The 20,870-nt window shown below is 58.6% G+C and overlaps 3 protein-coding genes across 3 annotated transcripts in view; 1 reads left to right on the top strand and 2 right to left on the bottom strand.

Moving 5' to 3' along the window:
* NECAB3 (N-terminal EF-hand calcium binding protein 3) overlaps positions 1–17,095 on the top strand; it is an 18,307-nt gene extending 1,212 nt beyond the window's left edge. Inside the window, exons 3-15 of the mRNA XM_011965164.1 lie at positions 1–35; positions 1,836–1,860; positions 3,455–3,563; positions 4,538–4,563; positions 4,778–4,875; positions 13,806–13,942; positions 14,184–14,302; positions 14,455–14,534; positions 14,637–14,690; positions 15,352–15,464; positions 15,633–15,710; positions 16,155–16,246; positions 16,332–17,095. Of these exons, the coding sequence (XP_011820554.1) occupies positions 1–35; positions 1,836–1,860; positions 3,455–3,563; positions 4,538–4,563; positions 4,778–4,875; positions 13,806–13,942; positions 14,184–14,302; positions 14,455–14,534; positions 14,637–14,690; positions 15,352–15,464; positions 15,633–15,710; positions 16,155–16,246; positions 16,332–16,360 (995 nt within the window). The 3' untranslated portion in view covers positions 16,361–17,095. The remainder of the gene's footprint in view (positions 36–1,835; positions 1,861–3,454; positions 3,564–4,537; positions 4,564–4,777; positions 4,876–13,805; positions 13,943–14,183; positions 14,303–14,454; positions 14,535–14,636; positions 14,691–15,351; positions 15,465–15,632; positions 15,711–16,154; positions 16,247–16,331) is intronic.
* On the bottom strand, positions 5,693–7,729 carry ACTL10 (actin-like 10). The gene has a single exon (XM_011965151.1). It carries the CDS (start codon positions 6,717–6,719, stop codon positions 5,982–5,984), a length of 738 nt encoding a protein of 245 aa, XP_011820541.1. The 5' UTR covers positions 6,720–7,729; the 3' UTR covers positions 5,693–5,981.
* On the bottom strand, positions 10,275–11,880 carry LOC105528417 (chromosome unknown open reading frame, human C20orf144). The gene is made up of 2 exons (XM_011965152.1): positions 11,699–11,880; positions 10,275–10,657 (listed from the first exon to the last, which is right to left on the bottom strand). Exons 1-2 carry the CDS (start codon positions 11,822–11,824, stop codon positions 10,322–10,324), a joined length of 462 nt encoding a protein of 153 aa, XP_011820542.1. The 5' UTR covers positions 11,825–11,880; the 3' UTR covers positions 10,275–10,321.
* Positions 17,096–20,870: the final 3,775 nt, after the last annotated feature.

Below are 20,870 nucleotides of genomic sequence, written 5' to 3'. Positions count from 1 at the left end.
ACCCCGGGCCCGCCGGACACGCGCTCTTCCAGGACGTGAGTGGGCGCGGGCTGTGCTCGCGGTGTCTCCCCGCCCGAGTCTCTGTTAGTCTCACCCTCTGGGGTTGTTCGGGCCCCGCCGCTGTCTCTGGGTCTCTGCCTCTCTCTCTGGCCCTGCTGTCTCTGTTTTCTCTTGACCTCTCTGCCTTTGTGTCCCCTGTTCTGTCTCTCTGTCTCGTCTATGTCTCCGCTTGTCCCTGCTGCAGTGTCACTACCCCTGCTGCCCCCCACCCCTCAGCCCACCCCACTTGTGTGTCTGGTGTTGGGGGGGAGCTGTCGACAATCACAGCAGCCGTCACCCCACTCTGTAGCAGCCGCAGGCTGGGCTGACTGGGGAAGGGGAGCCTGGAAGCACAAGGGTCCCCTCACTTCTGACTCTAGTGCCGCCCCCAGAGTCCTTCAGGCCCCACTCCAGGGCAGCAGAGTCCTACAGTTGGTAAGGATTGCACAGAGTCACCCTCCCATGGGACCACGGGTGGCCCTGCAGCCCCCATGGGCACCAGCCACGGCCCTGAACCCTTTCTGCACCTGTGCTACGCTCTGTCCTGGCCCCCTCATGCCCCAGCTCCAGAGGGAGGCAAAGCTGTCTCCCGCCCCCTTCCCACTGCCCCTAGTGACTCAGCACCTTGACCACATCCCTGGCTGGAAGGGACCTGACCCTCCCTCTTCCCAGGTAGGAAAACCAAGGCCTGAGGGGATATGTCCCAGGTCAGTCATGGAGGCAGAGGAACAACAGGGTGACCCCAGGTGTCCCCATTCCCAGCTTAGCACCCCTCCCCGCTCCCAAGATCTCCATCTACCCCACCTGGGCCTCCCTGGCTTGCTGTGTGTCCCTCAGCCAGTGGCAGAGCTTCTCTGAGTTAGGCTAGAGGTTAGAGTCTTTCTGAGCCCTGCTGACGCTGAAAAAACAGGATCTTGGAGGGAGTTGGCGTTCAGGACCTGGAGTTCATGGGGGCTGTCAGCCCAGGCTTGGCCCACCCCTGCTTGCCAGGCCTGCCAGTCTCCCCTTTGCTGGGCTGCTTTGGGTGACCTGGGAGCAGGTCACTAAGAGAGATGGGGACCTGTCTTGACTCTGCTCCTCTTTGCCTCTGTTGCTCTTCATCTTCACTTCATAAATGAAATCTGCTGACCTTGCCTTCTGCCAGCCCCACTCCCCCTTGGACTTGTGTGTGTACACACACGCCTGCCAAAGGTCCTCACTGTCAGCCCCATAGGAAGCCCCAGCCCTGAAAGAGTTAACCCCAGCTGCTCCTGATCTATTTGCTAGTGGGTAACTCAGACACCTGCAGAGACAGAGTAGCCACTGCCTGCTGTCTTCAACAGCATGCAAGGAAACAACTCAGAGAGGGCAGCTGGGATAGACCATGGCCACACAGCAGAGCTCGGGGCTCAGGTCTAGGACGGCTGTGCAGGATTCCTGGGCCGCAAGCCGGCCCATTTCCTCAACCTTCCTCATACTGGAACCGTGCCAGGGGCTGAGGTATTAGATAGAACTTGGGCTGCACTCTGGGTGTGGGAGGTGGGGACGCAGGGAACTGGCCAGGAGCACCCCCAACGAGGCCAGGCCCTGCAGGAGAAGTGAGTGGAGGTGGCACCCGCTGCGTGCTCTTCCTGCGCCCTGCTTGCAGGAAAAGCTCCTGCAGGGCTGAGCTGGGCAGGGGGTTTGGGACCAGGCTGGGCAGGAGGAAAGGCAAGGCAGGGGGTAGGCCAGCCAGCTGGGACCCTGTCGGGTTGAGTGGGGGCCTCTGGCTTCTTGGGTGGCACTCACAGTTCCCCCCATGTCCCTTTGTCCTCTAGGTTTTCCGCAGAGCAGACAAGAATGGTGAGTGTGGCTTCCCCTGGGTCCCACAGTGGGGCAGGGTGGGAAGCATCCAGAAGGCCCAGGGAGACTTGGAAGGTTGGGTGGGAAGTCAAGAGTCGAGACAAATCTTGGAGGCCCAAAACAGGAGAATCAATCAAGGCGTCCTTCCCAGAGGAGGTGCTGTTCTCAGCCAAGTTTGGCAGGATGGAGAGTGGCGGGAATGTGGTTTGGCCAGGGGCTAGAGGTAGGGGCTGACTTTCACACAGCACCCTGGCACGGTGATGGGCACTTCCTTTTCATGGCCTCCTGTTGTCCTCGCAACCACCAGCTAGATTGGAATTCACCCTATTTCATAAAGGAGCAGAGGCCTAAAGAGGTGAAACAGGTTGCCTAAGGTCACACAGCCTTTAATTGATAGGCTTGAACTTGGGTCTTTGCAGTGTTTAGTCCCAGGCTCCTTGTGTGAGGCACTTGGAAGAGTGAGGTAATGGAGGTGAGACCTTTTTGGAGATTTTACTCAGGTTTTTAGAGGGCTCAGTAACTTGTCACGTGACCAACCATCTGGACCAGGGAGGTCTTGGAGGACGCAACTAAACCCACGCCTTGGGCAAGGATAAAGCTGGGTCCAGTGCCAAAGGAGTCGGCTCCTCCTGCCTTGGGTCCCGGGCAGTCTCAGACCCTGGTCTAGGAGAACCTTGGAAGCTAAAGCACGAGCCCTAGGGGACCCATCCAGCAACAGGCTGCTCCTCCTAGGTGACCTGGAGCAGCCCACTGTACCCTGTGTGGCCGGTGGAGGGTCTGAGCGCTGCAGTCAGCCTGGGACGCCTTTCATCTGGGTCTTCATGCCCTCTTGTGTTTCATCCTCCTAGAGACGGGGTCCTGTCCCCACTCCTTGCCCTTCTCCGTGGGTCTCTTCACATTGACGGGGGTTGTTTGTCCCAACCCATTGATCAGGACACATGCCCTCACTTGGACCAGGGCATTCTCTCTGTGAAGGTTCAGATTCTCCTCCGGCTCAGCTCACCACATCCATCTGCTCAGAGACCTCACGTATCATTCAGACCACATCCCATGTCTTTGTGCCACATAAGTGCTCCCAGCCTCTGCTCACATGCGCCTGTGATGGGGAGCTCCTTCCCTTCTGAGCCAGCCTGCTGCTGCCTACAGAGGCTGCAGCTAGTAGAAGATTCCATCTGCCTCCCCGTGGCTTCTCTGTGAAGGTCCTGGGTCCAGAGAGTGGAGGTTCCTTGTGCCCTGTAGTGAGGCTGGTCCCCAAATCCTTCCAGGTGACGTCTAGGCCCTGCCACACTGTAGCCATGTCACAGCCTGTTGCTTGTTTTTTCGTTTGGCAAACGTTTACTGAGTTCCTACCCAATGCTGTGTACTGCCCTGTCCCTTTGGTGCTTGCAAAGTAGGTTCTGTTGCCTTCATTGGACACCTTTGAGGACCCCAGTCCTTTTGTCCCAAACAGGCTCCCCACTGAGCTCAGAATCCCATCCCACCTGGTTAGGTGGTTGTCAGATGCTACGAGGCCTTTGGGGCCCTGGACGTGGTGGCAGGGGTGCAGTCAGGGTCAGGGATACCTCCTCTGCTCCCTGTCCTCCCCCGCCACCAGATGATGGGAAGCTCTCATTTGAGGAATTCCAGAATTACTTTGCTGATGGGGTTCTCAGCCCGGGGGAGCTGCAGGAACTGTTCAGCGGCATTGATGGGCATCTTACCGAGTGAGTACGAGAAGGGGCCGTGGGTAGATGCCAGGCCGGGTTGTCTTTACCCCACTGTGTCCCCTGCTGCCTTGGTTCCTTTTGTAGGACGAGGAAGAGGGGGCAGGGAGAAAGGTACCGGGGCTCGGTTCCAGCTTTACCCGCCTACCTACCCCCTCTCCAGCTACAGCCTTGCCCACTACACTGCTTCCAGCTGGGACCCCGAAATAGCCAAGTCTGAGTCACCACCCATGGCTCAGCTCCCCATTCCCGCTTCCCACAGTGACCCGAGGATGCCTGGGGACAGCTGGGCCCCGCCTGCTTCCACCCAAGAATGCAGTGCACGAACACGCACACCATCTACCCCTTGTGTGCTCCCACATCTACACGTCTTGGCAGGAGTGTGCATGCTCCTCCCCGTGCCTGCTCCCAGAGGTGCACACGCACGAACCGCTGTACCTCCCTCTACTTCCCTTCTCCCATTTCCTGAGGGTCAGTCTCAGGAGTCTTCCTGAGACTTGGGCTGGAACCTTCGTCTACAGTACTCCCCCTCCCCTCCTGGCCAGACTCCCCAGCCAGTTCCTTGTCCTTCAGGGCCTCACTTAGGCAGCTCCTCTTCTAGGAAACCCTCCCTAACCTATCAACTAAATACCCCGTGCTGTCCCTGGATTTCCCTGCACCTGGCTTCCCCTTCGCAGCTCTGACCACTTCTCGTTGGCCTGTGTCCACATCCGTCTTCCCCTGGCCTGAGATCCTCTTGGAAGCCAAGAATGGGTCTGAATCTTTGCCCTCAGAGTGATTAGTTGGGGCAGTAGAACCCATTCTCCGACCCTGCAAGGACTTTGTCCGCAGGAGCAACTTAATCTGGGGCGGAGCAGAAGTGGCCTCCTTGTTAGACTGAGCTGGGAGTTGGTGGGTGGGAGGTGGGGCATTGGTCCCAGTAGTCCCAGTTTACAAGGCCCAGGTCTGAAGCGTGCCTTCTCTTTTCCCTGCAGCAATTTAGAAACGGAAAAACTGTGTGGTGAGTAGGCCCACGGGAGCTCTTGTCTCCTGGGGCCCCTGGGCCCCAGGGTAGGTGTGGCAAGGGACTGTTGCTGGTCTCCTGATGGGACAGGTTGGGCTGAGCTCAGGATATAAGGCCTGCTTGGCTGCTGAGGAATTCCAGGGGGCCAGAATCCCAGGGTGGGTAGATGGGTGGGGGTCCAGGAACCCTCAAGCACCTCTTCTGCCTGCAGACTACTTCGCAGAGCACCTGGGTGTCTACCGGCCGGTGCTGGCTGCATTGGAATCGCTGAACCGTGCAGTGCTCGCTGCCATGGATGCCACCAAGCTGGTGAGTGGAGTGGCTGATGGTGGGGGGCCCACTGTGAGGCAGCGGGCATCTGCTGTGCTGTGGGATCCTCCACAGTCTTGACTCAGGGTTATAGAGCTAGGGGCTTGGGTTCAAATCCTGGCTCCCACTTTGTAGCTGTGCCCCTTGACCTCTCTGGGCCTGTTTCCTCATCTGTAAACCATCGTAACAATAGAGCTGCTCTCCATACATCACTGTGACAAGTGAGAACGAAGGCAGGGATTTTTGTTGTTTTGTTCTGTCTCCAGCACCCAGAATAATATCTGGCAAACAGTAGGTGCTTCATACTAGGGGCTGCTGGTGCTTTAGTTGCTGGCCTGTCACAACTGCCGTGGGATATCATTCAGGGCTGGGCTAGATGTGGAAGGCTGTGCTCACAGGTTCACAGGGCAGGGCCTGGCCCGAGGACATACGTGAGTAGGCAGGTACGTGAGCGCCCATGCGTTTGTGTGCACATGTGGACACGTGTATGCACAAGCACAAACAGTGCTGATAGGGCTTGAGGCCCTTGAGTGGTGACTTCCAAAAAATAAGCCGCCCATCCCTTTGTGTGTTCAAGAAATATCACCACCTGCCTTTGCTCCATGGCTCTTGTAAGGGGGAGTGAGCAGGCCCGGGAGTGTGTCTGACCCCACTTTTTACAGAAGGGGAAGCAGGCACTCATCGTCAGCTGACCTGAGCACACGGCTAGGCACAGGGCTCCTCCTGCTGGTGACTTTCACATGAGATTTAGTAGCTTTTCAAAGGATTGCCCCTTGGGGCCTGGCATGACGAGAGGTTGGAGGAACTCCCATATCTGTGGCATGGACACAAGTGGGGACATCACCTTTATTGCCATAAAGTAGGGCCCTGGGGGTAGGCAGCTGGACTGGCATTCTCTGAACTGGCAGAGGTTGGGGAGATTCAAATTACAGTTGAAAATGAGGGTCCCATGGGTCCCAAATACCACCTCCTGGCCCAGAAAGGGTTTGGGGGTGACCCATCCAGTCAGCTCCACCCTCCAGGAGGACCCTGCCAGCTCCAAACACCTGACTCTTTAGATAGAGAGCTGTCCCCCACCGCATTGCCACCCCTCAGTCCAGCCTGACTCAGTTGAACACATCGTACAGCATCCTGGAGCCACACTCCTGGTACATGGCCCGGGTTATCCAGCGGCGCTGGAAGGAGTGAAGGGAGGCCACCATGGAGCCGCCGGTCCACACAGCCATGCCACGCCCATGCTTGGCCACCAGGTGGGGCCGCAGAGCCGCGTAGCCGTGCCGCCGGCACTGCGCCTCCAGCTCCTTGTCCAGGCGCTCGGCGAAGCCAGGAAACAGCGTGGAGCCACCGGCCAGCACCACGGTGTCTGCTAGTCGTATCCGCAGCGTTTCGGGCATCTTCTGCAGCGCCCGGAAGGCCAGCGCGGGCAGCCCCGGCCCAGCCTGGCCCAGCAGGCCTGGCTGGAAGATGGGTTCGGGGCAGCGGAATCGCTCGCTGCTAAGGCAGACGCAGCTCCCGTTACCCATGCTGAAACTGGCCGGATAGTGGCGGGCGGGGTCGCGGAGGTCGCCCTCGAAGTCCAGGGACACGTAGCAGCTGCGCTTCTTGAGATGTGTGATGGCCTTGCGGGGCAGGGCGTGCTGCAAGAGGTCAGGGTTCGCCGCCACCAGCAGATCCCGCAGGTAGCGCGACAGGGTGCTACCTGCCACGTTCAGTCGGAAGGTGGCCTGGTGCCACGAGTGACCCGCGTAGATGGGCGTGGCGTGGCACACGCCCGCGCCCGCCTCTACGGCCAGCCCGCTGAACGCGCCAGTGGAGCAGAGCGCCAACAACGCGGTGCTAGCCATGTGGCACGCGGGCACTGCCAGGGTCTCGAACAGCAGCTCCGCCACCCTCTCGCGGCCTGCGGGTGGCGCCGACGGGGAGTCGCTCACCAGCACAGGCCACTGCTCTGGGCACACCCGCAGGCCGCCCACCAGCAGGCGCTCCCAGAGCCCTTCCAGCGCCTCCCAGTCTGCCACCACGCCGTGCTTGATGGGGTGCGCCCGCGCCACGCCGCCTGCCAGCTCACAGCCCAGCGCGCCGGGCAGCACCGGCCGGTCCCAGCTGGGCACCAGGCTGGAGCTCTTCAGCACTATTCGCGGCTGGTTCTCGCCCGCGAAGCCCGCCTTGGTGAAACCCGAGCCCTGGTCCACCACCACCGCGATGCGGCCCAGGGAGGGCGGTCGGTGCACACGGCGGCTCCCCGACAGCGACGCCACCTTCGGGCTCCGTTCAGCCCCGGGGCTGAAGGCTCCGCTCCTTCGTGCCACTCGGCTTAGTCGGCCCGAGACCTCTCGGCCTCTGTGCTAGGGAGTGGTCCCTTTGAGCCCTTGGCTCTGCCTCCGGGGCCTAAATTCCTCCTCTTCTGGATCACATCACCACCCCTCTCAGCTCTTGGCTCCGCCCTCTGGTCTGAAAGGCCCGCCTCTTGTTCCGGGCCGTCCGCCACCTCTTCAGCTCGTGCCTAGTCCCTAGGCCTGAGGCTTGGACCCTAGTTCAGGCTTCAGTCTCTGCTCTGGCTGGGTTCCAGCCGCATCTCACCCTCTTCGTCTTCCTCCGGCGCCGGGCTCCAGCTCCACGCCTTGCACCGGGCCCCCACACTCTCAGGACTCGCCTCTCCTTTGCTGTTCCTCCCCGTCAGCGCTTGCTGAGATGGCTGACGAGATGGCTAGGACTGATCCTTTTAGATCCTAAGAAGCCCCCAGGAGGAGCAGAATTTTGAAGGCGAAGGGGCCTTGTGGTAAGGCTGTTTGGACATATATCCCCCTTGGGGACCCAGGCAGCCTCCTGGCACCTCTCACCTGGGCTTGACGGAAGTTCCCGGTTGTGGAGGGAGGAGGAGCTGGTCAGAAGGCAGAAAAGAACTTGGATTGGTCTCATTGTGACCTCACTCCCCAGCAGCTGCCCTTCCACAGCCCCCTACCCTATGACAACTCCCTGGACCCATCCTCTCTCCTGGACAGAGCCAAGGGCAGTGATTTTGGCATCCAGGGGTCTGGCTTCAGCAGCCCAGCACAATCAATCTGATTCCTTTCTCAAACCACTTAGAGTTATCTGATGTACTCTGGCCAGATGTGTGGCCCTTACCTTCCCAGTGCTGAAGAAAAAGCTTTTAGTCACAGATCTACAGCTTCCCTGAAGAGCCCCGACAGGCTCTGGCCCTACCTTTAGGGGCTTCCATGGATAGATTCACGTGGGCCTGAATTTGAGACTCAGTTTTTATTTTTTTGAGACAAAGTCTCCGTCTCCCAGGCTGGGAGTGCAGTGTTGCAATCTCAGCTCAGTGCAGCCTCTGCCTTCCGAGTTCAAGCTATTCTCCTGCTTCAGCCTCCTGAGTAGCTGGGACTACAGGCGCGCACCGTCATACCCGGCTAATTTTTGTATTTTTAGTAGAGACAGGGTTTCACCACGTTGGCCAGGCTGGTCTTGAACTCCTGACCTCAGGTGATCCACCTGCCTTGGACTCCTAAAGTGCTGGGATTACAGATGTGAGCCACCGCACCCAGCAAGACTCAGTTCTGAAGCTGACTCACTGTGCAGTCCTAACCTAGTCTTGATCTTTCTCTGGGTTTGGTTTTCTCCAAAAGGTAGTAATAATCCCACCACACAGGAAAGAGGCCACTTCTTGTCTCGGCAAAGCCTCATCCTCTTCAGGACCGATTTGGTTGCAGGTAGAAGACTCGGGTGAATGTAAGCCAAAATAAGGACTTTATTACAAGGATCTTATGTGTTATGGATACCAAGAGCAAGGGTGAAATCAGGTTTCAGGAACAGAATCTGACTGCAGGGCTGTAGGGAACCCAGGATGTGCACTGCATTGTGGTGGTGGTGGTGTTCGTTTTTTTTTTTTTTTTTTGAGACAGTCTCGCTCTGTCACCCAGGTTGGAGTGCAGTGGCATGATCTCAGCTCACTGCAACCTCTGCCTTCCAGGTTCAAGCGATTTTCCTGCCTCAGTCTCCAGAGTAGCTGGGATTATAGGCGCCCACCACCATGCCCAGCTAATTTTTTGTATTTTTAGTAGAGAAGGGATTTCACCGTGTTAGCCAGGATGGTCTTGATCTCCTGACCTCGTGATCCGCCCGTCTCAGCCTCCCAAAGCGCTGGGTTTACAGGCGTGAGCCACTGTGCCTGGCCTGCATTGTGTTTTTATTCTGAAGATTGACTTAGCCTGTGCATGTTCAAGTAGAGAGCATGGTCTCCTATAGTTCCTGAACTACAGTCCTAGGGGGAGGGGCTGACAGGACCAGCTTGGGCCAATCACTGTATGGGCAGGAAGTGCGGCCCCATGGAAGAAGGTGGTTACCCTGATTGTTACCACGTGGATGGTAGGGAAGAGTCAGTTCTCACAATTAGCAGGAGTGATGTTATGCAGCCTCCAGCCTGGTGCAGGCAAGGTGGAGGAGATGTTCATCATGGTGACGGTGACAAAAGTATATCTTCAGCAGAAGCTGGGCTGGTGGCTCTAGTGAGCTGGGACTTCAGTCCTGCTGCATCTGCCCCCAAAAGAGGGCATCCTGAGGTTGGTCACCAGGGTGTGACAGGAAGGTAGGCTGCAGGTTCAGCAGGCCAGGAGTGGCATTGGGTGTGGAGCTGGATTTGGGACCTGGGAGAGTGAGAAGCAGCAGCAGGATCCCACACAGAAAGTGTGGCAGGGCTGCTTCTAAGTGATTTGGGGAGTGAGACTGAGACTGTGGGCTTTTTCCCTGTTGGTAATGGAGACCTATTGAAAGCTTATGAGCAGGGGAATGAGCTGCTCTAGACAGGTGAGTGGTTTGGAAGAAGTCTTTGTCATGTGGGGAAGGAGATACAGGGTAGGTTGGGAGACAGAGGTACCTTGGGGAAGACTGGAGGGCCTGAGTGCTTTGGGGTTACCAAGTACAATGTGTAGGAGTGAGGTGCCAGAGGGCTTCCAGCTTCTCCTGGGTGCGTCCACAGGCAGAATCCACGTTTCAGGCCTTGCCCCAGCTGACTGCCGCCCTGGCTGTTCTTACCCAGGATGGTGCCTGTTGGCCTGGGACTGTGGGGGGATGTCAGGCTTTACCGGAAGCAGATCCCCCTCACTAGCGTGGCCACGCCTGGGTTTGCCCAAGCCCACCTCCCTTGAGCCTGCAGACTGAGCGGGATGTGACCTGGGTTTGGAGTGTTGGGGGAGGGAAACTGCCTCCCGCCACTGTAGCAAGGTGTGGGGTTCTGTTCTGACCCTTGGCACATGTAAGGAGAAAGTAAAAGACAGCCCTGGCTACAGACGTGGCGGTGGCTCTGCCTTCAATACGCCCCGTTCACCCCTGTGCGGCTCCTAGGCTCAGCTTTGCCCAGCCCGACTCCACCTCCCAGACGCCTCCGACAGGACTCGCAGGCTCCAGGGTTGCCACGCACTCTTTATTGGCTGGGGTCTGGGCCAAGCGCTTAGAGTCGCGGGCGAGGGCAGCGGCACCGTTTGCGCGGCTGCTGCTTGGCAGGCCCGGCTTCGCTGGGAGCCTTTCCCGGGGACCGCAGGCGCGAGCGCAGCCGCGGCCAGCTCCGCGCTGCCCTGGCCCCGCCCTCTTCCGGCTGCCGCGCCTCCTGCCGCAGCAGCAGCAGCAGCACCGGCATCTTCAGCTCGCGGTCGCCGCTTTCTCCCGCTCCGCGCAACCTGGGTGCCGCCGGGGAGCCCAGCCCGGCGCCTGACGCGTAGTCAGTCGTTCGCCCAGCCTTGGCCAGTGGCTGTCGCTTGTCCAGGGGGAGGATCAGCACGATCCTGGTCTGGGGGTGGAACAGGGGCGTGAAGGGGAGAGCGCGCCAGGGCCGAGCCCACGACCCGGGGCCGCCCCGCCCTCCTCCTGGGACCCTCATCCACCGGGTCCTGTCATCCTCCCATGCACAGGGCTGGAGGGGACCCCTGTCCAATTCAGGCCTCGGGGAAGCTCTCCCTTCCCTGCGTGGCGCCCTGGACTCCGCCTCCCTTCTGGAAACCCTCGTCCATCCCAGGCTGACTTCCTGAGACCAGTTCCGTCTAAGTTTATGAGATCCCTTCCAGGCCCTGGGATGTCGGGGGCTCTCAGCACCCCCAACCCCTGCCTGGTCCAGGGCCTCTGCTCATTTGAGAGGGAGGCAGGGAAGTTCTGAGCCTAGGAGCTGGGGAGAGGACACAGGGGAATCCCACCTGCCTCTAGCTTCAGTAATGCCAACTAGGACTGATTCTCCGTGCTGGGACTTCCACCCGTTTGTCCAGGGTTGGGAGAGAATCCCACTCGTGCTCATCTCCCTGGGCTCTCGAGTCTCATCCACTTTCTGGTTCTGGAATCTCTGCCCTCCCTTCTGGCCTTTTTTTTTTTTTTTTTTTTTTTTTTTAAAGACTGAGTCAAATAGGGTCTTGTCCTACAGGTTGGAGTGCAGTGGTGCTGTCAACGGCTCACTGCATGCCTGACTTGAGCTCACGCAGTCCACCTCAGTCTTCTGAGTAGCTGGGACTATGGGCATTCGCCACCACAAACACCTAATTTTTTATTTTTGTAGAGATGGGACCTCCCTATGTTGCCCAGGATGATTTCGAACTCCTGGGCTCAAGTGATCCACCCACCTTGGCCTCCCACAGTGTTGGGATTACAGGCGTGAGCCACCTTGAAAAGACCCCCATCCACACCCATATGGGCCCCTGGGAGCCTCATCCTTGGGAGAGATTTTTGAATTCCTCCCTCACCCCCTAGGACTTCTGCACACAAGGCCTAGATTCCCACCCACCTATCCAGCTTTCCCTGACCCCCATCTGCCTCCCCAGCCCTGTTCCCCATCCCCCACACTCACAGTCGGCTTCTTCTGAGTGAGGTGGTTGAGGAACTGTTTCCACCAGGCCTTGTCCATGTCAGCTGGCCTCTCCTTGTGGGCCTGCTTGGGTGCTTTGGTCCTTTTGTGGGAACTATTGTTTCCCATGGCAGGGCTGGTCACCACTGGGGACCATGGCCCACACTCCGTCTGCTCTGCCCCCTGGGCCCTGGCAACATTGTGACCTCACGGGCTGACCTCACCAATTGCAGGCTCTGAGCACCGCCTCCCAGGGCCTAAAGGTGAATCTGGGCTCCACTCACTTTGTCACTTTTGGTTTCTCAGCTGTAAAACTGGGCTAATGATCATAAATGAGGCAATGCATGTAAGGTGCTTAGTGGCCAATAGAGGGGGATTTCTGTGGTTTGGGTATGAATTTTGGCCCTGCCACTAACTTACTATGTGACCTTAGCCCAGGTAATAAATCTCTCTGGGCTTGTTTTCTCATCTGCAAAATGGGGTCAATTATGGTTCCTATAAATTGTTACAAAGGTTAAATGAGGCCCGGCATGGTGGCTAATGCCTGTTGTCTCAGTACTTTGGGAGGCAGAGGTGGGTGGATCACCTGAGGTCAGGAGTTTGAGTCCAGCCTGGACAACATAGTGAAACCCTGTCTGTACTAAAAATACAAACATTAGCCAGGTGTGGCAGCACGGGCCTGTAATCCCAGTTACTTAAGAGGCTGAGGCAGGAGAATTGCTTGAACCTGGGAGGCCGAGATTGCAGTGAGCCAAGATCATGCCATGTCACTCCAGCTTGGGTGATAGAGTGAGACTCTGTCTCAGAAAAACAAAAGACTAAATGAAATTCTTCTTGTAGCAGTGCCTGGCTCTGAGTGGGTGCTTCTATCTGTTCTCTGGTTGCAAGCCACAGAAACTCATCATCTCAAATACCCAAAAAGGAATTTTTTGGAAAGATTTCATGGAGATAGAAACCCTGGCCTGTCTGAGAATGAAAAGACCCACTTTCTTCTCTGTCCTTGTCTCCTAACTCATAAGCCTGGCCCAGGAGGTCCCATCTGATGGCTGAGCTGAGGCAGGTTGTGGCAGGAGATGAAATCTCTGATGGATGGGACCTCTGGAGTCCCCTCGAAGAGGGCAGGCACCTGGACCACAGCTCCCCAGGACTCCCACTCTGGTGCGCACGCGTGTGTGTTTGCGTGTGTGTGTGTGTGTGTGGTGGGGGTTAGGCAATTCTCAGGACGTCTGTGACTCCTGGGTGTGTAAGTGGGCAGGCCCTTTATTGTGTTACCCTTGACGATAGACGGCTGGCAGGTCTAGCATTGAGAGCTTATGTGTCAGACCCTGGGCTGAGTCCTGTGCAGGAATTAACTCCTGGGAGCTTCTCGCAGCTCCATATGCTGAGTTTCATCTTTCCTGTTTGATAGATGAGGAAACGGAAGCCCCAGGAAGTGAAGGTAGTTGAGAAGCCTCAGAATCCCATGCTGGGCCACGCCGGGCCTAACATGTGGGCAGCCTCCCTGCCTCTCTGCCGCCCTGAGAGGGGCTGAGAGGAGGCTGGCAGTGGCGGTTGGGGTCAGTGCCAGCGGGTGTGTGTGTGTGTGTCTGTGTGAGTGAGGACGGTGACCTGATTGTCTTTATTAGCAGCTCTTAGTAAAAAGCATCCAGTGTTGTGTGCATGAGTGAATGAATGAGGGAGTGAACACGTAGATTGTGAGTCTGGGGCCACACCAGGCCATCATTTTGCCTCGTGTCAACATTGGCCCTTGGATACCTTGTGACAGCCCCACCCAGCCTAGCTGTGCCTGGGACTCACTGGCTATGACAATGCTGAAGGTGGTAGCCCCATCAGGGAAGGGGCCGTGAAGTCCAGAAAAGCCAGGCACGTCGGCAGGCAGATGCCTGCTGTGAGTTGGCTCCACACCTCCGGGGAGGGAGGCCAGGCCCGGACAAGGAGGGATCCAGACCCTCCCTGCCCATCGGGTCTCAGTATCCTCCTGCCTGTGCCGGGTTTACGTGCCCCTGCTCTTGGCACCGCCACTGCTGCTCTGATGGGCAAGAGGCAGAGGACCCACTCAGAGATCAATGCCCAGGCTGGGAGATGCTGACCGTCCCCCCTTGGCCCGCAGGCGTACGAGAGAGCCTCCAAGGTGGACCAGTTTGTGACGCGCTTCCTGCTGCGGGAGACGGTGAGCCAGCTGCAAGCCCTGCAGAGCTCGCTGGAGGGGGCGTCAGATACCCTGGAGGCCCAGGCCCGTGGCTGGCGGTATGTAAGGGCGCTGCCGACCTGCAGGGCTAGTGCACAAGCGCCCACTGTACCCCCATTCCAAATCCCCACAGTCTCAGCATCCTAGAGGCTGTATTTTTGGGCAGGGAAGCCATGGTGGGGTGAGATGAAACTGGCTTTGGGGCTAGGCCTCAGAGTCCCAGGAGGCCTGTCTTCCTCACCCAGGCCTGTCCCGTCCTGGGGCCCCAGTCCTCGGCCCTGTGAGCCTCACTTTCTCTAGGTCAGATGCAGAGAGCGTGGAGGCGCAGAGTAGGCCCTGCGGCAGCCGGCGGACAGGACGCCGGGCCCTGAGGAGCGGCAGCCGGTCATCCACCTGGTCCCCCGGCTCTTCTGACACAGGTGCGCCTGGGGCGGGGTGGGAGGCCTGGCCAAGGCGGGCACCGCATCCCTCCTTCCCCCAGGCCCTGCTCTTTCACTGCCCCTTACTTCATTCTGAGAACCTGCCAGGCCTGAGAGGCCCCTGCCTGACCCTGCACGGGCCCCACCCACAGGGCACAGCTCAGAGGCTGAGATGCAGTGGCAGCTCCAGGTGAACCGCCTCCAGGAGCTCATCGACCAGCTCGAGTGCAAGGTGAGGGCCATGGGGCCAGGGCCCCACGAGGGAGGACTCTCCTGGTATCCACCCGAGCCAGGCCCATGCTGGAGGCGCGGCCCATACTCTGTGCCCTCACAGGCCCCCCGGCTGGAACCCCTGCATGAAGAGGACCTGGCCAAGGGGCCTGATTCGGTGAGCCCAGGAGAGGGGCAAGCGGCTGGATGGCCATATCTGGGGGTGCTCATGAATTGGGGGTTCATGGGGCCAGCTGCGCCCACCCTCTGCAATGCCCATGTGCCCCGCCCCCAGGCCTGGCAGGCAGGTGCCGAGAACCAGGCGGGTTCTGAGAACCTGCAGGAACCGCCACCCTTCTCTGGGCTTTGGTTCCCCGTCAGCATTTCTGAAAGCCAGGTCTGGGGCAGTGTGGACGGACGCTGGAGGGAGGAAGGAAGTGGTGGCATACTGCAGGAGGGACAGTGGCTGGATCAAGCAGCACCCTTGGAGACAGGGAGACAATGGAGACAGGGAGGTTGGGGGGCAGGTTGGCAGCAGGAACCCAGCTAAAGGGTAGGTTGGATCTGGCATCAGTCAAGAAGGCTGGGGGCCAGGTGTAGGTGGCTCATGCCTGTAATTCCAGCACCTTGAGAGGCCAAGATGGGATGCTTGAGCCTGGCAGGTAGAGGCTGCAGTGAGCCATGATCCCACACACCACTGCACTCCAGCCTGAGTGAGAATAAGATCCTGTCTTAAAAACAAACAAACAAAAAAACAGCTGGGAACCTCCTAGAGGCCACGGCCAGTCCCTCCCCTGCGCCCAGCCCCACACCGGCTGACCGACTGCCTCTCCCACCAGCACATCCTCGTGGCCCAGAGGCAGGTGCAGGTGGCAGAGGAAGGCCTGCAGGACTTCCACCGAGCCCTGCGCTGCTATGTGGACTTCACAGGGGCCCAGAGCCATTGTCTGCAGTGAGTCCCCAGCTGGCAGGTGGGATGGCTGAGGAGGGGAGAGGTGCTGGGGCAGAGAGGGGTGCTGGGGCTGGACGTCCTGGGCCAGGGCTCCCATGAGACCCCAGGCCAGGGAGGCAGAGGTGGTGGCAGCCCTGGCCTGGCCTGCCCATCTCTTTGGCCCCGCAGTGTGTCTGCCCAGAAGATGCCGGACGGTGCCTCCTTCACCCTGTATGAGTTCTGGCAGGATGAGGCCTCCTGGAGAAGGTATGAGTGCCAGTCTGGCCGCTAACACCATGGACTGTGACCCTGGAGTGAGTCAGGCCAGGGTTCTAATCCTGCTCTCCCACTCACTGGCTCTGTGACCTCAGATGAGTGACCCCACCTGCCCAACCCCCGAGTCCTTTCCAAAATGGAAGTGGTAACAGTTCCAACTCCTGTGGGCTAAAGGAGGTGACTGGGAAGAGCTGAATACAGCACAGGGACACAGGAGGCACTTAGTGAACACACACTTGTCACCATGCATGTGACAATGCCTATGCCGAGCACTGTGTGCGGTGCCCTTCGTTCTACCTGCACAGCGTCCTCGTGTCAAAGGGGAGAGGACTGAGGCTTCAGAGGCAGCGTGAGAAGGGCCGGGGTCTGATCCTGGCAGCAGGGTGGGGCAGGAGTAGGGAGACCGAGGTCATGGCAGCCTGCGTGTCTCCGCAGGCACCAGCAGTCGCCCTGCAGCAAGGCCTTCCAGCGCGTCCTCATCGACCACCTGCGGGCTCCGGACACCCTCACCACTGTGTTCTTCCCAGGTGTGCGGCAGACCCCCACTCACTGTCGCCTGGGAGGGGCAGTGGGCTCCTGAGGGCTCCTGACCCCCCGACCTCTGACCCCCAGCCTCCTGGTGGATAATGAATAACAACTGAGCCAGACCTTCACACGCCGAGGACCCCGGGACCCTGCCTCCCTCCCTCTGGAGCCTTCTGCCCTGGCCAGCCCACCCAGCGCAAAGACCAGGGCCTGCCTCCTCCTGGACCTGGGCCCGGTGGAAGGGCTCTCAGCCCAGGGATCAGGGACTGGGCTGCTTGCTTTCTATTTATTATTGATTTATTTATCCATGTATTTTATTGTTTGTCACTTCAGCCTCCAAGCTACTTTGGCTTCTGCCTGGCTCAGGAGACCTGGATTCTGGTCCCTCCTGGCTGAGCGACCCAGGGCAGGTTCTGTCCCTGTGTGGGTGGGCCTTGGGCCATCTGGCTGCCTAGCAAGGGTCCTGCTTTCTTCCCGCTGTCTTGGGGCCAGGCTTCTGCTCCTTCCCAGCTAGCAGCAGAAGCAGGGCTGATGCTCAGGGACCCAACCCCTCAAACCTTGCCCCTGAGGCTGGGCTGGACCTGGGTGCCCCTGTTGCCCTCCCAGGCCACTAGGCTCTGACTCTTCCAGCACCCATGGATGTGCCAGAGGCCTCTGGGTTGGTTTGCATGCCATTTTCTTATCATTTGCATGCCCTCACCCCACCCATTCTCAGGGCACTATGGGAAGCCCCAAGGTGACCTGGCCAAGTAGCAATAATTTGGGCCCAGGGTCACCTATTGCCCCCAGAGGCCTCTGAAGCCCAGGCTGGGACCCCAGCACAGAGGCAATAAAGGCAGTGGTCCCTTCCAGTGTCGCCTCCTGTCTCTCGCAGGTCTGGGCTGCGGGGCCTGTGTACCTCCCAGGCCAAAAGCTCCGGGGGGGCACCTCTCGGGAAGCCCCCTGGTTCCCACCTTGTGCCCTTACGCTTGCAGAGTGGATGCTCACAAGAGCTGACACAAGTCTTCCCACTTCAGGGTCCCCGGCCCTGACTCCCTGGTGGCGGGTCCTGCCTGAGGGAGGGGTGATATGTCTCTGCAGGTTTTACAGGGGTTCTAGTGTCACCCACACAGAGCCTCCTCCGGGCCCAGATTGCTCGACCATGCTCCTGTGGGAAGACTTGGCCTTCTCACCAAGCTGGACTTGTCACCGCCACCCCACATAGAGTGGTTCCAGGAGGACAAAGGCCAAGCCAGTCCTACTAGCCCCTGGGGGTGTCCTCCTGTCCCCTCCATTACTGGGGGCATGGAGGGGAGGCGACCCAGCCGAGAGGGACATCTAACATCTAAGCAACTGCTCTGAAGAGGAAGCCCCTGGCACCACAGGGGCACAGGATGGCATTTGACCTGGCCCGGGAGTGTTGGCATCAGTTTTCCAGACAGAGGAGACAGCACACGGGCCCTGAGGAGGAGGAGGGTTTGCCTGGTTGAACCAAGGGCGACCCAGTAGCAGGGCTGAGCTGAGGGTGCAGGGGAGGGGGCTGGGCGAGGCGGGGCTCTGAGGTGCTACATCACGAGGAGGTCATAGGAGGCTTTAAGTCGTGAGGGGTGGCCGGTGGGGTGAGTGCTGTTTCCATGTTCCCGAATGCCCTGATGGCGCCAGGTCCTGACTGGGCTGGGGGGCCTGACTAGAAAGGTAACTCAGATGGCACCAGCTCAGGGTGGGCATCCCCATCTGGGACTCCAGGCAGGGCCTTCCCTGCGATTTCTCCCCGGCAGCCCCTGCGGGAGAGTTTCTTCCACCAGCCTGGCTGCCTGGGCCACCTGCACAGAGGTCCCTGGTGGCATCCTGGCCAGTCCAGTGCCAGGCCATCCTCCTGCCACCCCACTTCACAGATCCCTGGGAGCTCCTAGAAAGTGCCGCCACCATCTGAACCACATTGGGCTCTGAGCAGGCTTGAGGCTTGTTCGGGTGTAGTTGTGTGTGCCTGTAATTCCAGCTACTTGGGAGGCTGAGGCAGGAGAATCGCTTGAGCCCAGGAGGCGGAGGTTGCAGTGCGCCAAGGACTATGGGTGCACACCACCACGCCCAGCTAATTTTTGTAGAGATGGGGGTTTCGTCGTGTTGCCCAGGCTGGGCAGTGTGTCTTGTTAGAGAAGACAGCTGAGGAGGAAGTTGCCCTGCTTTCCATCCTGTGTTGTAAAGGCTGCTTTTGTCCTCCACAAAAACTGTAGCAACAAATCCTCAAAACTAAAAAAAATTCCCACTGCCATCTTTTTTTTTTTTTTTTTATTATGTTTTGAGACAGAGTTGCTCTGTCACCCAGTCTGGAATGCAGTGGTGTGATCTTGGCTCACTGTAACCTCTGCCTGCTGAGTTCAAGTGATTCTCCTGCCTTAGCCTCCTAAGTAGCTGGAATTAAAGGTGCACACAACTACACCCACTAATTTTTGTGTATTTTTAGTAGAGATGGGGTTTCACCATGTTGGCCAGGCTGATCTCGAACTGCTGCCCTCAAGTGATCCGTACACCTTGGCCTCCCAAAGTGCTGGGATTACAGGCATGAGCCACCGTGCCCAGCCCACTGCCATCTTTAAACATGCCCAAACCCTCAGGCTGACTTATCTGTGGTGGGTGTCTCCTTAGTTTTTGTGCCCTGGGCACCATGCCTGCCTCCCTCTGCAGTGCAGTTCTGAAGGTAGGACACCTCTTTATTATGATTTTTAATAGAGGCTGTGTCCTCCTTCCCTCCCGAAGGCTGGAGCTGCAGGGGAGGGCACGCAGGCGGGGATGTCCAGCAGGGTCAGGGGGCCACTTAGGAGAGCGTTTGGTTTGAGCTGTGAAAGTTGAGCAGAGGTCTCTGGGCAGGTGCGAGGGCAGAAGGGAGCCTTGGAGTGTGAGGGCTGGGGCCAGCTGAGGAGGCCGGGTGCATGGGAGTGGAATGTTGTCTTGCAGGTGACAGGGAGACAGGAGGGTGCCAGACAGGGAGTGGGTGGGAGTGGAGCTGAGCGCAGCCACAGAACAAACGTCAGAGCTGGGCTGGGGCTGTGGGGACCCGGAGGAAGCCCTTAAGCCTCTGCCTCGTCTGTCAATCTCATGAGCCCACCTCACCTGTAGCCTGCCATCCCCACCATTGTGCTTTGCCCCAGCCCCCAAGTCAGGGCCACTGTTCTCTCTGGCCTGGAAGACTGCAGCAGCTTCTTCACCTGGCTCCTACCCCATCCGTTCCCTATAAAGACACAGCCAGAGGGGGTTTTCAAAACGTTGCCATTTTGAAAACGCACCTTTCTGGCCAAGACCCTTCAGTGGCACCCACTGCCTTCAGCATCAAGGTCATAATTTCATGTCCTGGCAGTCAAGGCGCTTTCCAGCTGAGCTGGGCCATTTGCAACCCCAGTTACCCTGTCCATGGCCTTTGTCCCAAGCCACCCCTGTCCACCACAGCCACGCTTCCACTGTGAGAAGCAGGGAGTGCCATTGCACTGGGGCGCCTTTCCCAATCCTGCTCTTGGTGGGTCTTCAGCTCCTTTTGACAACCATTGGGCACCTGCTTTGTGGCAGGTGCTGGGGATTATCAGATGTCCTGGGCTGGTGACAGCACTCGGTCAAGGGCAGGCAGAGCCCTGAAGTCAGGAGAGCTCCAGGCTCCTTAGCCAGGTGCCGCCCCCCACCCTTCCACTCGCTCCCTGCACCTGCCCTCTCCTGTTCCTCACACCTGCACCTGTATATATTCAAACCTGTCCTGGGGATTGGCCCAGTGCCAGGCCAGGCTGCAGCCAGAAACAGTCTAGACGGTGGCCAATGCCCTACAGCTCTCCTAACAAGTCCCCTTAACACAGCCTCTGATGGGCTGAAAGGGACTGAGAACTAGGTGGTCTTCAAAAAATTATTCTTGAAACATACTACTCGTGCAGGACACCAGGCTCCACATAGAGTGCTGGACACAAACACCAGTCCTCAAGGAAACCACAGATTGGCAGGGAGAGAAACAGGTATGGCAGCAACCAGTTTACAGGGACGCCTTGGGTGCCAAGCTGTGTGCTAGGGGCTATACCCATGTTGTTGATTGCATCTTACCCTCACAACACCCCAGAGGCGTACACATTGTTAGCATCCCCAGCTTACGGAGGAAAAAGCTCAGTGAGTAGGTCATGCAGGGGGGATCGACTCCCTGGCACCAACAGCTGCTAGCCGTCGGGAGTGAACAGCACTGGGACAGGGCACCCTCTGGTAGCAGAAACCAGCCCTGGCTGGAGGAGGCAGAGGCAGCTACACCAAAAAGAGGAACAATGGCCTTGGGAGCTGCAAAAGGCAGACAGGGTGCAAGCACGAGCCCAGTGCGAGGGGACGGGTGAGCCAGCCCTCAGAAGGTGGGGAGACTGAGCCCCGATAGCTTCTGGAACTCCCTAGGAGGAACTTAGAGAATGTTAACTCATGGGGTGGAAAGGCAGCCTGAGAAAACGCTAATGGGAAGGGGAAGGAAAAGCTGCTGGTGTGTACTCTGGAAAGGAATCTGGCTCAGGGATGGTGGCAACCCAGGGGGAAAGCCCAGCTCTGTCCACAAGAGGGCTCCTGGCAGCAGGCAATGAAGTCACCTGAGGAGTGGGGACGGTCGGTCGCCGGTTCCTCCAAGCCTCTTTGGGAGGA

Source organism: Mandrillus leucophaeus, unplaced genomic scaffold, assembly GCF_000951045.1.
Source record: "Mandrillus leucophaeus isolate KB7577 unplaced genomic scaffold, Mleu.le_1.0 Scaffold716, whole genome shotgun sequence".
NCBI classification, from domain to species: domain Eukaryota; kingdom Metazoa; phylum Chordata; class Mammalia; order Primates; family Cercopithecidae; genus Mandrillus; species Mandrillus leucophaeus.
This window is presented reverse-complemented; position numbering and strand designations above follow the sequence as displayed.

Coding starts and splice junctions, on each gene's coding strand:
- ACTL10 (XM_011965151.1), bottom strand. CDS start 6,719: ATGGCTAGCACCGCGTTGTTGGCGCTCTGCTCCACTGGCGCGTTCAGC.
- LOC105528417 (XM_011965152.1), bottom strand. CDS start 11,824: ATGGGAAACAATAGTTCCCACAAAAGGACCAAAGCACCCAAGCAGGCC. Junction 10,658..11,698: donor TCACTCAGAAGAAGCCGACT/GTGAGTGTGGGG, acceptor TTCCACCCCCAG/ACCAGGATCGTGCTGATCCT.